Raw genomic sequence first — 12032 nt, 5'->3', positions numbered from 1 at the left:
AAAGATATATAGGCTAAGGATTGATCAAATTTTATTTCCTGGCCGACTTTCCCTTGTTTCCCATTTAATGCTTTTGTCATACTGTACAGGGATAATATTAGCACAAACCTTTTTTGCATACACTTATTTGTACTATTTAGGATGTACAGAGCTTGTTCGCACCAAGCAGGGGCGGATCCAGAGTCTAGTCTTGGGAGGGGCACTGCCAGAAATTATGTTTTTTTGCAGGCAATTTATCGAGGCAATGGCTGGTGTTAGCGCTTTCATCATCACTGCACCATGGTTGTTATGGTGTCAGGATGATTGAAGAGCATTATTTATATTATTACATTGTAATATAAAATGAAATGGTTCAACTCACCATAATGCAGAATCTGTGGAAGCCCCGAGTGTGTCACTTTCCACGTCGACCTGCCTTCAGATGCAGCTTGTCACTTGCCACGTCACCTGCCACATGCTGCTGATTGTCACTTGCCAGGTCCCCTGCCACATGCTGCTGATTGTCACTTGCCAGGTCCCCTGCCACATGCTGCTGACTGTCACTTGCCACGTCACCTGCCACACATTGCGGATTACACTTGCCACGTCACCTGCCACATGTTGCTGATTGTTACTTGCCACGTCACCTGCCACACATTGCGGATTACACTTGCCACGTCACCTGCCACATGTTGCTGATTGTTACTTGCCACGTCACCTGCCACACATTGCAGATTACACTTGCCACGTCACCTGCCACATGTTGCTCATTGTTGTTGGCCTGCTAAGGTGCAGATTGTCAGAGTGAAGGCAGGCAGCAGAGAGATGATGTAATCTCTCTGCTGCCCACGGCTGTACAGTGAGGGCGAAACTGCAGTGATGCAGGGCGGGCGGTGAGAGATGATGTCATCTCTCTGCTCCCCGCCCGCCGGCTCACTGACTGGCCAGTCTCTCCGCTCACCTGTGGACCGGCCCGCCCCCTCACTCAATGTCTGCCCTGCATGCCCACACACTCAGCTGGCGACCCCCCCACCCTCACTCGTCCGCCAGCGCCGACCTGCCCGCTCGTTAACATGCACACACGTCTGGCGACCCCCCCTCACTCATCCGCCGGCGCCGACCTGCCCGCTCAGGCTTTCTCTCACCTGGCCCACCTGCTCGTTAACCGGCACACTCGGCCTCCCGCCCGCTCACTCATCCATCCGCTGACTGGTCTGTCACAAATTTCTCGGAGGGGGCAATTGCCCCGTTGCCCCCCCCCCTGGATCCACCCCTGGCACCAAGCCTAGGGTGGTACACCAAAAAAACAGAGCAAAAGCGTGACCATGAGCAGAAATTTTTAACTACCCGATAACTGGTATAATACTGTATTCTTACACGGGCAGGCTTCTATTATGATCTACTGTACCTTCAATGCAATGCATAGGTTAGCCTAGTTTAGAAAATGCTGTTATTTCTTAAGGAAAATCATGCTATGCCCTGATTTATGCCAGCAGTTACAAAATTATTATTTCATAAAACTGCGTACAAATAGTTATTTTCAACTTTCGCTAAATGACTTTTTACAATGCCCATAGAAATCTATTCCCATGGATGATAATGGTAATGAACAGACTCCGGTGCTAACAAGTGTGGTGTTTGTCAACATAACTCACGAGGTAGACATAAAACTATAGAGTTTAAATCAAATGTCACCAATCGTGTGTACCCCATCAAACAATTCTGTACATTATTCTAATTCTATTTGATAACCTGCCCTTGTGGCAAACAGTACGTTGGTTGAACAATTCGCACATTTACAACCCGAGTAAATGAACATATTGCTAAAATTAAAATTGGAGACACTAAGCATAGTGTACCTAGGCATTATAGACAATACCATAATCGTTACCATAAAGGCACAGAGTTTCTCATTATTGATAGGTATATCTTCCCTTGGAGAGGGGGAGCTATGACTAGAGAAGTCTCACGCCTCGAGACGTACTGGATTTTTGAGTTACAGTCCCTCTCTCTATTCGGGATGAATGTAGAGTGGGAAATTAATGCCTTCATTAATAGAGCCTAGATTAACAATTTTTCTGTAGGTACTTTTTGGAATTTTTGGGTACATATACATATGCTCGTCTAATATACAATTTTTTCATATATTTTTATTGTTACAATAGGTCTGTATACTATTGACCCCATATTGAGTGTCAGCTCTGCAGTGTGTGTCAAATTATAATAATACACTGACCTATTTCTCAACATTCCACTATTTGTAATTTTACATTTTTTTTTCATTAACAGTTATTCTATCTTAATATAATATTTGGTCATTGCCACCATGTTGTTTAACCAGCATAATATGATGTTGCCGATACTGGTTCCGCCGGCATGGGTTTCCATAGAGGCTATACCTGCATTTATCCTTAGTGTTTGAGGTTGGCGGCACAGGGACAGCCTATTGAAAGCTCCCAGTTCATATGGGGGTGGGTCCGTTTGCTGTTATCACCACCTCAGACGAGGTTAGGCTTACCTTTGAAAATGAGGCTTGACCCTCCTTCCTGGCATCTGACAGTGAGACTTGGTTCGACATGATGTTGAGCGGTGTGCGTTGATCGTATTGTCTTTCACCCCGTGGGCGGGGTTTAGACTGTACGCGATGATGCAATTTCCGCCGCGGTCTGAAGCCATTCATTCTTTCAGAATGAGGCTTAAACCGCACGCTCCCGCGGCATCTTGGCCATGACAGGAAGTAAGCATGATTACACACAATTGCCAATGAGGAAACACCACAGGGCTGTATCTCGTTATGGGGGACACACTACTGTATTTAAACGCAATGACTGCAGTGGACCAGCACCCCAGATGATGTCTCATTAGACAAAATGCATCAGTACGGGCTCTGCTGGTGCTATTGCGTCACATTTTAACAAAGAGCTTTTTTATCTTCACAAATGTGAGTGTTCCTTTTACTTATTAAAATGCTCCTTTTTCTTAATGGAATTACACTAGTGGCCCTTTATCTTTTTCCTTTTTAACCATACCATACAGGAGAGTATATTCATCCTGCTCCTCATCTAACCATTTTGGGGGTTAATAATCTGGAGAGCCATTAGAAAAGATCATAGGAATATCTGACTCCCAGACAGAGGTCGTTTATATGGATGCCTGCATTTCTTGGTGTGTTACACCATAAGCTCGATTGACTCATTAGGCGTACACCTGTCTGAGTCCAAGCCCTCCGGTAAGCCTTCAACTAATTGTTGTACTGTGTGTTATATCCCTTTAAGGGTTTTTTCAAAAGCATTGTCTTCATTATTCAAGCTCTTCACATATATTGTTCATTACACAATATTCAATGTTAGTTCATTCTAATATTGTACATTAGCGCTGCACTTTTATTTTATCTCACGTTTGAAATTGTCCTTTTGCTGTGCTGGCTGCTGTTTACCATCTAAAAGAGACAGGGCGGTATATTTTTTGTGTTTTTCAAAGTGAAGCTTTACCTCATTTACTATGCTCTGGAGCAACTGCGCTTTCAAAAGTGCACAGTCTATTTGCCTTTAGTAAATAAACCCCTTTATGTTTTATCAAAAATGCATGAATATACAGGTAAAGTGTAACACTCAGGTCACAGTAACGCTGGACATAGATGCTTCTAATCTCAGCCAATTCAGCAGGGACCGGTCGAGATCCTAACCATCTATGAGCAGGCTGAATGTACCCAAGTCCATCCATCCATTGACTTGGGTACAACCAGCATCTTGGATGTCATTATTGCCAGCAGCTATAGCCACTAGCAATAATCACTGTGTTCTCCTAGCAGGGATGGTTTCGCGTGCCCCCCCCCCCCCCTGCTGGGAGAACATAATAGCCCCGTGGGAGGGACTCCCCCATTAACAACCTATGGTTGCAGGAAAGAAAATCGCCTCATGTTTGGTCTGCCTAACGACGTCTATAAACGGCTTGTTAAAGCTGAACTTCACTGCATCTAAGTACTATAAACCAAAGATGCTATTTAATTCATCTTTAATATTCAGCGCAAACTTGCCCATCCATTCATGTCTTCTTGCTTTATTTTGCGGAAAAATCACTTTGAAGAATATTTTTGGCCGTTGCCATCTTGAGTAAGGGCAGATGATTCGTGTAGCATTTACTTCTTGGAATCCATCTGCCCTTAGCTTAGGCATGCAGGCAGGAGGTTGTGTTTAGCTTAGAAAGCTCCTCCTCCTCTCCTGGAGACTCATGGGATGCATGACATCATTTACCTAGGCCTGGAAACCAGGAAGTAACTGAAGAAATGTTAACAAAACATATTCAGTGTTTTTTGAGAGAGAGAAGTTCTGCTTTAAAGTTCAAGCATTGCTTGTGTTTATTGGGACAATGATGTACAGCAAGGGCGTAATAAAAATTGCAGATATCCAGCTGTGAGGCACAGAAGTTTCTAGAAAATATATTCATAAGTCATATATTGAGAAGTACACTGCTGCTTTTTTTTTAGGAAGAATTCAATGAAAAGGGTAGCTTTTTTGGGTTACTGCTTAGTCACAACCAACCCATATAAACATTGCCTATAAGGCAGTAAATCTTTACTTTTTTAGTATAGGTCCTTTTTTTAAGAATGATCCATGAAATGTCTGCCTTCTGACACAGATTTACCATTCCTGCCTTGTAGCAAATCTTCTTCAGTTCTTTTTAAATGCTAGTATTTCTTGTCCACGTTTACTTATATTTCAGTAACAATCAGAGTTTGTTTCTCTGAGCATCAGGTCGTACCTTATCTTGATGTCTCACCTGCAGAATGAATGAGGACCTATACCATGTTTCTTTGCGTTAGGCCCACTGTACACAGAAACCTCATGTTGAATGATGTCAGATTCCCAGTTTAAACATGGTGTGCCTGTCACAGTGACCTTTTCAGTTCCTCTATAGGTGGTGCCATTTCCAGATAAACAATTTTCATTTTTATCTACAAGACCAAGATAAATATTAGATAAACATGTAGAAACATGGTTAAGTTGTTATTGGGCTGTCAGTCTTTGCCTTGATTTGTAAATTATAGTTAGTACTTACTTATTTCACAGCGAGGTCCCATGTACCCCTTGCTACAGCCGCACACCTTGCTATGCTTACTTTGAATGCAGTGTCCTCCATGGAGACATGGGTTGTCAGAGCAGTCTATAAGAGCAGAGAGAAAACATATAAAAGACACTTTTGCGTTGTGTTTACATCAGGAATGTAGTGAAAACCTGGGCTTCCTTGTACCTATAAAATATGCTGTGATTGCTGTGCCACAAGCTGGAGTCTCAGGGATACATACAGGGGCGTAACTACCACCATAGCGACCCATGCGGGCGCTATGGGGCCCGCAGCCGAGTGGGGCCCAGTGAGGATAAGAGCACCGCCGGCACAGTCTCCCAGCCAGGGGAAGAGAGAGGAGAGGAAGAGGCAAGCTGTCCGTATCAGCAGAGAGCTGAATTGCCCGATGTAAGAGCTTTCATTAGAACTTCCAGTGTTCCCGGGGCTCACGTCACATAGCTCCACCTCTTGGCCCGGCGCCTTTGATAGACAGAACGCCGATCCAATGCGGGACATGTGACGTCATCAAAGGCGTCGGGCCAAGAAGTGGGGCTATGTGACGATGAGCCCCGGGAAGACGGGAAATTCAAATGAAAGCTATTACAGCGGGCAATCCCGCTCTCTGCTGATCCGGGTGGCTTGCCTCTTCCTCTGCATAGGTGAGGCTGTATGGGGCACAGGCAGACCAGGCTGTATGGGGCACAGGTCACGCTGTATGGGGCATAGGTCACGCTGTATGGGGCACAGGTCATGCTGTATGGGGCACAGGTCATGCTGTATGGGGCACAGGCAGACCAGGCTGTATGGGGCACAGGTCACGCTGTATGGGGCACAGGTCACGCTGTATGGGGCACAGGTCATGCTGCATTGGGAACAGGTCACGTTGCATGGGGCACAGGTCACGTTGCATGGGGCACAGGTCATGCTACATGGGGCACAGGTCACTCTGTATGGGGCACAGGTCACGCTGTATGGGGCACAGGTACCACTGTATGGGGCACAGGTCACGCTGCATGGGGCACAGGTCACGCTGCATGGGGCACAGGTCACGCTGCATGGGGCACAGGTCACGATGTATTGGGCACAGGTCACGCTGCATTGTGCACAGGTCACGCTGCATGTGGCACAGCTCACGCTGCATTGACACTAGGGCAGCTGTGGGGGGGGCTGTTTGCAGGGGGGCTCCATACAACATTTTGCTATGGGGCCCTGCTATTTCTAGTTACGCCCCTGGATACATATAAACCTCAACACAATCATTTAAAAAATACTTCCAATACATCTGGTTTTGTATATACTGAAAATAGACAGAGAGATTCAAATAGAGAATCATGAAGGATCTGAGGAACCATGGGATGGATCCAAAGAGTAAGTACCACAGTACACGTAGCACATAGTAGCAAATGATGGTCATGGTCAAGTTGCACCTAACAGTGGGAGTGACTTAAAGTGGATGTAAACCCTCACATACACACAGTGAAGTGAACAGCTTCAAATGATACACAGAGATGAAACAAATCTCCCTAAATTTTACTTCTGTCTTCAGCTGTATATATCCTTTAGTGTTCGTTGTTACAGATTTTCTCTTCCAGTTCAACACTGCAGTGAAGCCTGGGCATACGGTCAGGGCCGGTGCAAGAATTTTTTTCTACTTAGGCGAAGGTGCACAATGCAAACCCCAACCCCCATATAGCATACACTTTATTTGCCTGCTGATATTACATCAACAATGTTACCATGCATATCAGTCATGAATGTAATGCAGTGTACATCGCATTGCATTACTCTTTTCCTGGGGTAACTGTCAAAGTCGCTTCCAGGTCAGGAACAAGAAGGGGAGGAGAGTGGACGTGTGCAGCGTTTCCGACCCACCAAAGTAAATTTACTGATAGGACGCTAAAAATTTACAAACAGCACTTTTTTACTGGCAAAAACCATTACATTTACTGACAGAGCCCCATTAAAAAAAAAAAAAAAAAAAAAAACAACAAAATGGCCGTTTTTAGTGCAATATTTTTTCACTATCAATATTTAAGCTACAAAGTGTAAAGGAGAAATCTGAGGAATCTGATATAAGAGATGATGCTGCGGCCTCTGTTGTGAAGGGAAACTGTGATGTAAGGAAGTCTCTGGTCACCACAGCCCCCTCCTTACACAAGGGTCCATAGAGCTCCCCCGTACAACACAACCCACAGAGACTGTGGACATGGCACATGTGAGGTCAGAGTGCGGAGATGGCACATAGGAGGTCAGATGGGAGGTTAGAGTCTGTGGACATGGCACATAGGAGGTCAGAGTCTGCGGACATGGCACATAAGAGGTCAGTTGGGAGGTCAGAGTCTGCAGACATGGCACATAGGAGGTCAGATGGGAGGTCAGAGTCTGAGCACATGGCACATAGGAGGTCAGTTGGGAGGTCAGAGTCTGAGGACATGGCACATAGGAAGTCAGATGAGAGGTCAGAGTCTGCAGACATGGCACATAGGGGTTCAGAGTCTGCGGACATGGCACATGGGAGGTCAGAGTCTAAGGACATGGCACATGGGAGGTCAGATGGAAGGTCAGAGTCTGTGGACATGGGAGGTCAGAGTCTGAGGACGTGGCATATAGGAGGTCAGATGGGAGGTCAGAGTCTGTGGACATGGCACATAGGAGGTCAGAGTCTGCAGACATGGCACATACGAGGTCAGATAGCTCAGACATGGCACATAGGAGGTCAGAGTCTGCAGGCATGGCACATAGGAGGTCAGATAGGAGGTCAAAGTCTGCGGACATGACACATAGGAAGTCAGAGTCTGTGGACTTGGCACATACGAGGTCAGATAGGAGGTCAGACATGGCACATAGAAAGTCAGAGTCTGCAGACATGGTACATAGGAGATCAGATGGGAGGTCAAACTCTGCAGACATGGAACAAGAGACGGTCATAATGCTAATGCTGTGCGCTTCTGGGCTGGAGATGTTCGTGACCCTCTGCTGGGGGGGTTGTTTTTTTTGCTATAGTGATCCCCGAGGCTGTGCTGCGCCGCCTGTCTGTGTCAGTTTACTGAGCTGCTTAAAGATGAGAGAAGGGCCAGCACCAGCATTAGAACTTCTTGGGAAACCCCTGACCTTGGCGCCCCCCCTCCCCTGGGGCCCTAAGGTGGCTGCCTGGGCTCCCTTATGCTGGCGCCGACTCTGCATACAGTTAAAACAGCTGATTGGAGGACAGGCACACACCCCCTCTTCTCATAGGTAGAGACTTTCATCTCTGTTCGTTGAATAGTTCAGGGCTCTGCTAATCTATTTATAGCATCCTCCCCAACACAAAACTCTGGCTGCTTTTATCATATGTTCTCCTGACCAGGCCATTTTTTCCGATACGGCACTGCATCGCTTTAACTGACAATTGCGCGGTCGTGAGACATTGTACCCAAGCAAAATCCTTTTTTTCCCAAAAATAGAGCTTTCTTTTGGTGCTATTTGATCATCTCTGCGGTTTTTATTTTTTGTGCTATAAACAAAAAAAGAGCGACAATTTTGAAAAAAAAAACACAATATTTTGTACTTTTTTCTATAACAAATATCCCCAATTTTTTTTGAAAAAAGCAAAATTTTCCTCAGTTTAGGCCGATATGTATTCTTCTACATATTTTTGGTAATAAAAATCGCAATAAGTGTATATTGATTGGTTTGCACAAAAGTTATAGCATCTACAAAATAGGGGAAAGATTTATGGCATTTTTTTTTTTTTTTACTAGTAATGGCAGTGATCAGCGATTTTTATTGGGAATGCGACATTATGGCGGACAGATCAGACACTTCTGGCACATTTTTGGGACCATTGGCATTTATAAAGCGATCAGTGCTATAAAAATTCACTGATTACTGTGTGTCACTGGCAGGGAAGGGGTTAACACTAGGGGGCAATCAAGGGGTTAATTGTGTGCCCTAGGGAGTGATTCTAACTGTGGGGGATCATTGTTCATACTTAGTATGAACAGCAGATCGCTCTCCTCACCCCTGACAGCACGAAGATCTGTTTGTTTACATGCGCATCGGCTCCAGCGTCGCGCCTCCGGCGGCACGCATGCGCCCCCTAGTGGTCAAAAGGCGAACCAACGTAAGGTAATGTTGTTTCGCCCAATGGAGTCAACCTGCCGCAGTACAATAAGTAAAACAGAAGCTGAGCCTAGTTGCTGTATACAGTGAGGCATTGCTTGAACAAATGAACATCAGAAGGAAATAATATCTGAAATGTCAGAAATATGCAATATAACACTTAGGGCTCATTCACAAGAGTGGTTGTAGGGGTGGTAAAACCGTGGCTCAACCACAGGGCTTTACCACCTCACCACCACCTTACCACTTTAGCTGCAGAAGCAGCAGCCAGGGGTGTACATATGCTGCGCCACAAAGCTTTGCTCCCCTGACGCATTGGTGGGCACTACTACCCACCGACCGCGACTCATTCAAGTGAATGGGGACGCTCTGCAAAGCATTACTTTTTTAAATCGTACCACACCAAACTGCATAATACCGCAGTACCATTTGGTTTGGTGGCCGTAAACAAGCTGCCATTAACAATTAATGGCACCCACGTGCATCTCACAAGTGCAGCATGGTTGCCTGCAGTTAGAGAAATGCACACAGAATGCCCCTTTCCTGCACTGTGTTCCAATGTGAATCAACCTTTAGGGAGAGAGATTTGAGAAAGGGAAGGATAACTGTTATATGGAAGGAAGGATCACTATGGTATATGAAAGAAAGGAAAAAGGGATCACTATGGTACATGGAAGGCAGGAAGAAAGGATCACTATGGCACATGGAAGGCAGGAAGGAAGGATCACTATATTATGTGGAAGGAAGGATTAGATGGAAGGAAGAGAGAGAGGGGAGAGTTCACTCAAAGGCTGTGTTCATTAGCCTGAGGCTGGGTGGTCTCCAGAGGCTCAGGCAGAGACATCAGGAGCACTGCTTTAAAATTCCCGCCCACACAATGCCTTCACAGGCACAGGGAGGGCATGGGGAGGCGATGGAGCAGACCTAGCCTCCCTCCTCTTCCATTCTGTAGGCTGTAAAGCGGGCAGGTGAGCAGGGGGGGGGGGCTGTGCTGGCTGGGCACTGAGCATGTTAGTCTCAGCCTTGGCAGGTGGATTAGTGGAGTCAAATGCCAGAATTGGTTCTGCCACTGGGTTCCACTGTGGGATTCAGCCCAGATTCGTGGGATATCGGGATTTACTTGAAATCTCGGGACGGTTGACCCTCTGATAGCAGTCAAAGATAGGTTGAATTGTAGGCAATAAATCCTTACAATGTCCAGCAGTAGCTTCTACCCAGCTTCTCTGCAACACTATTCACCAAGAATGTATATACTATAGCAGAATAGCTAAAGTCCTTGGGCCTCTAGCACATGCCCAAGGCAAGACCCAAAATAAAAATAAAAACAAAAGTTGCTGTGTTGATGCTGATCTTTCCAGATAATAGATCCTACAACCTGCACTTTTAATGAAGATTTGCCATCCAACTAACATGTAAGTATGATGTGTCCTACAACACACCAAGCATGTTTCCTTCCCTGCACATATTTATACTTCATCTCTTGCAAGACTTTGTTAGTGTATAAAAAAGGTATAGGTGGAATGGTGTGTCACAATGCCCCTCCACCACGCCCACCTATTGTCAGGTAATCCTGCAGTAGCTTCTGTTATAAATGTGTAGCGCTGGTAGATTTATGATCTACCATCTGATAGGTAAATTTAGTGAATTGCTCATTATAGGAAGTTAGATTTGCCTCTGTTCCAGCTTGGCTGACGTTGTGTGTGGTTCCACATTGTGCCGGTGGGTGTCGTTGTCACCATCGGCGGGTGTTGGAAAAGCAACGTGTTAAAGCGGATGAGTGCTCCTCTGTCCCGGAGACAACTAGGTGGAGGTGGTCCTCTGAGTTGCATTCTGGGAAAGGGTATTTATGGGACAGAAGCCATGTTTAGGGGTTTGTTTTCAGCCACCTGCTGGCCCTCCTGGCCGACAGGTATGTGTCAGAGTACCACCTCGTGGTCCTCCATTCCGGAGGCCCGCATCGCTGCAGTGCGTGGGTGGGCCCAGAAGCCTGTCTGGGGCCTACCACAGCAGCTGAGGAATGGTCCTTAGCTGTCTATCCAGAGTGAAGAAGCTGGACAACCGAGAAGATCCCAAGGGAGGACCCGTCATGGAAGGATCATGTAGAGTGCTGGTCTGGAGAGGGGCCTGCTGACTCGGTTGGAGGACGTATCCTGAAGTAGTCTTACTGCATGGTACTGCCGGGTTAGCTTAAAGGTTCAAGTACTGTGTCTGACATTCATCGTGAACCAATACATCCTGTGGCAGAGGATCGTATGGGTTTATTTCAAGCAAGTCTGTGGCAGAGACTTTTGTTCGTGCTACATACTGGCTGCTAGGCAAGTGAGAGAAGCCTATCCAGGCGAGCAAAGATCGTGTCCCACAAAAGGGGATTGCATTCAATTACAGTATTCAAGAATGGATGCTAGATGTTTGTCTTCTTCATATAAGAACACTTAGTCAATCTGCTGGATTACAATTGCCTTAGTGAATTACATTACACTGCGCAAAACACTGGAGGAACCCTTTGTGGATTACAATTACAAAAGCTAGCAAAGACTGAAGACGTCAGGACTATTTCTTTTATTGCAGGGCCCTGCATTTAGTTACCAAGGATAGTGACTTTACAGTTTAGAGCAGGGGGAGCTCCCTGGTATAGATATATACAATTAGGTATATTTGTGTATGTTACCAATTGTCATAACTATTTACTATACTATTGCACTACGTTGGTGTGATAGTGTAATCATTGTAATAACCCTTTACATAAATATATTATTTACACAAAGAAAGAAGTTATTTTTGGTTATTACTGAAGTTTGTGTGCAGTGTTGTTATTTCTCCTGCAGGTGGCGTTACCAGCACCCAGGTAGAGGTAAATATAAATATAAGTGTATATGGTGGGTTAAAGT

General features: G+C 45.6%; 1 protein-coding gene across 3 annotated transcripts in view; it reads right to left on the bottom strand.

Moving 5' to 3' along the window:
- The window catches only part of F12 (coagulation factor XII), a 141786-nt gene that overhangs the window by 55565 nt on the left and 74189 nt on the right, over window positions 1-12032 (bottom strand). For all 3 annotated transcript variants that reach the window (XM_073620518.1, XM_073620519.1, XM_073620520.1), the window contains 2 exons: window positions 5038-5142; window positions 4759-4933 (listed from right to left, as the gene is read on the bottom strand). In XM_073620518.1, coding sequence (XP_073476619.1) covers window positions 4759-4933; window positions 5038-5142 — 280 coding nt within the window. The remainder of the gene's footprint in view (window positions 1-4758; window positions 4934-5037; window positions 5143-12032) is intronic.

This window comes from Aquarana catesbeiana, linkage group LG03 (genome assembly GCF_042186555.1).
Source record: "Aquarana catesbeiana isolate 2022-GZ linkage group LG03, ASM4218655v1, whole genome shotgun sequence".
In the NCBI taxonomy this organism is placed as follows: domain Eukaryota; kingdom Metazoa; phylum Chordata; class Amphibia; order Anura; family Ranidae; genus Aquarana; species Aquarana catesbeiana.
The sequence above is the reverse complement of the archived record's forward strand: the minus strand, read 5'-3'. Positions and strand labels throughout refer to the sequence as shown.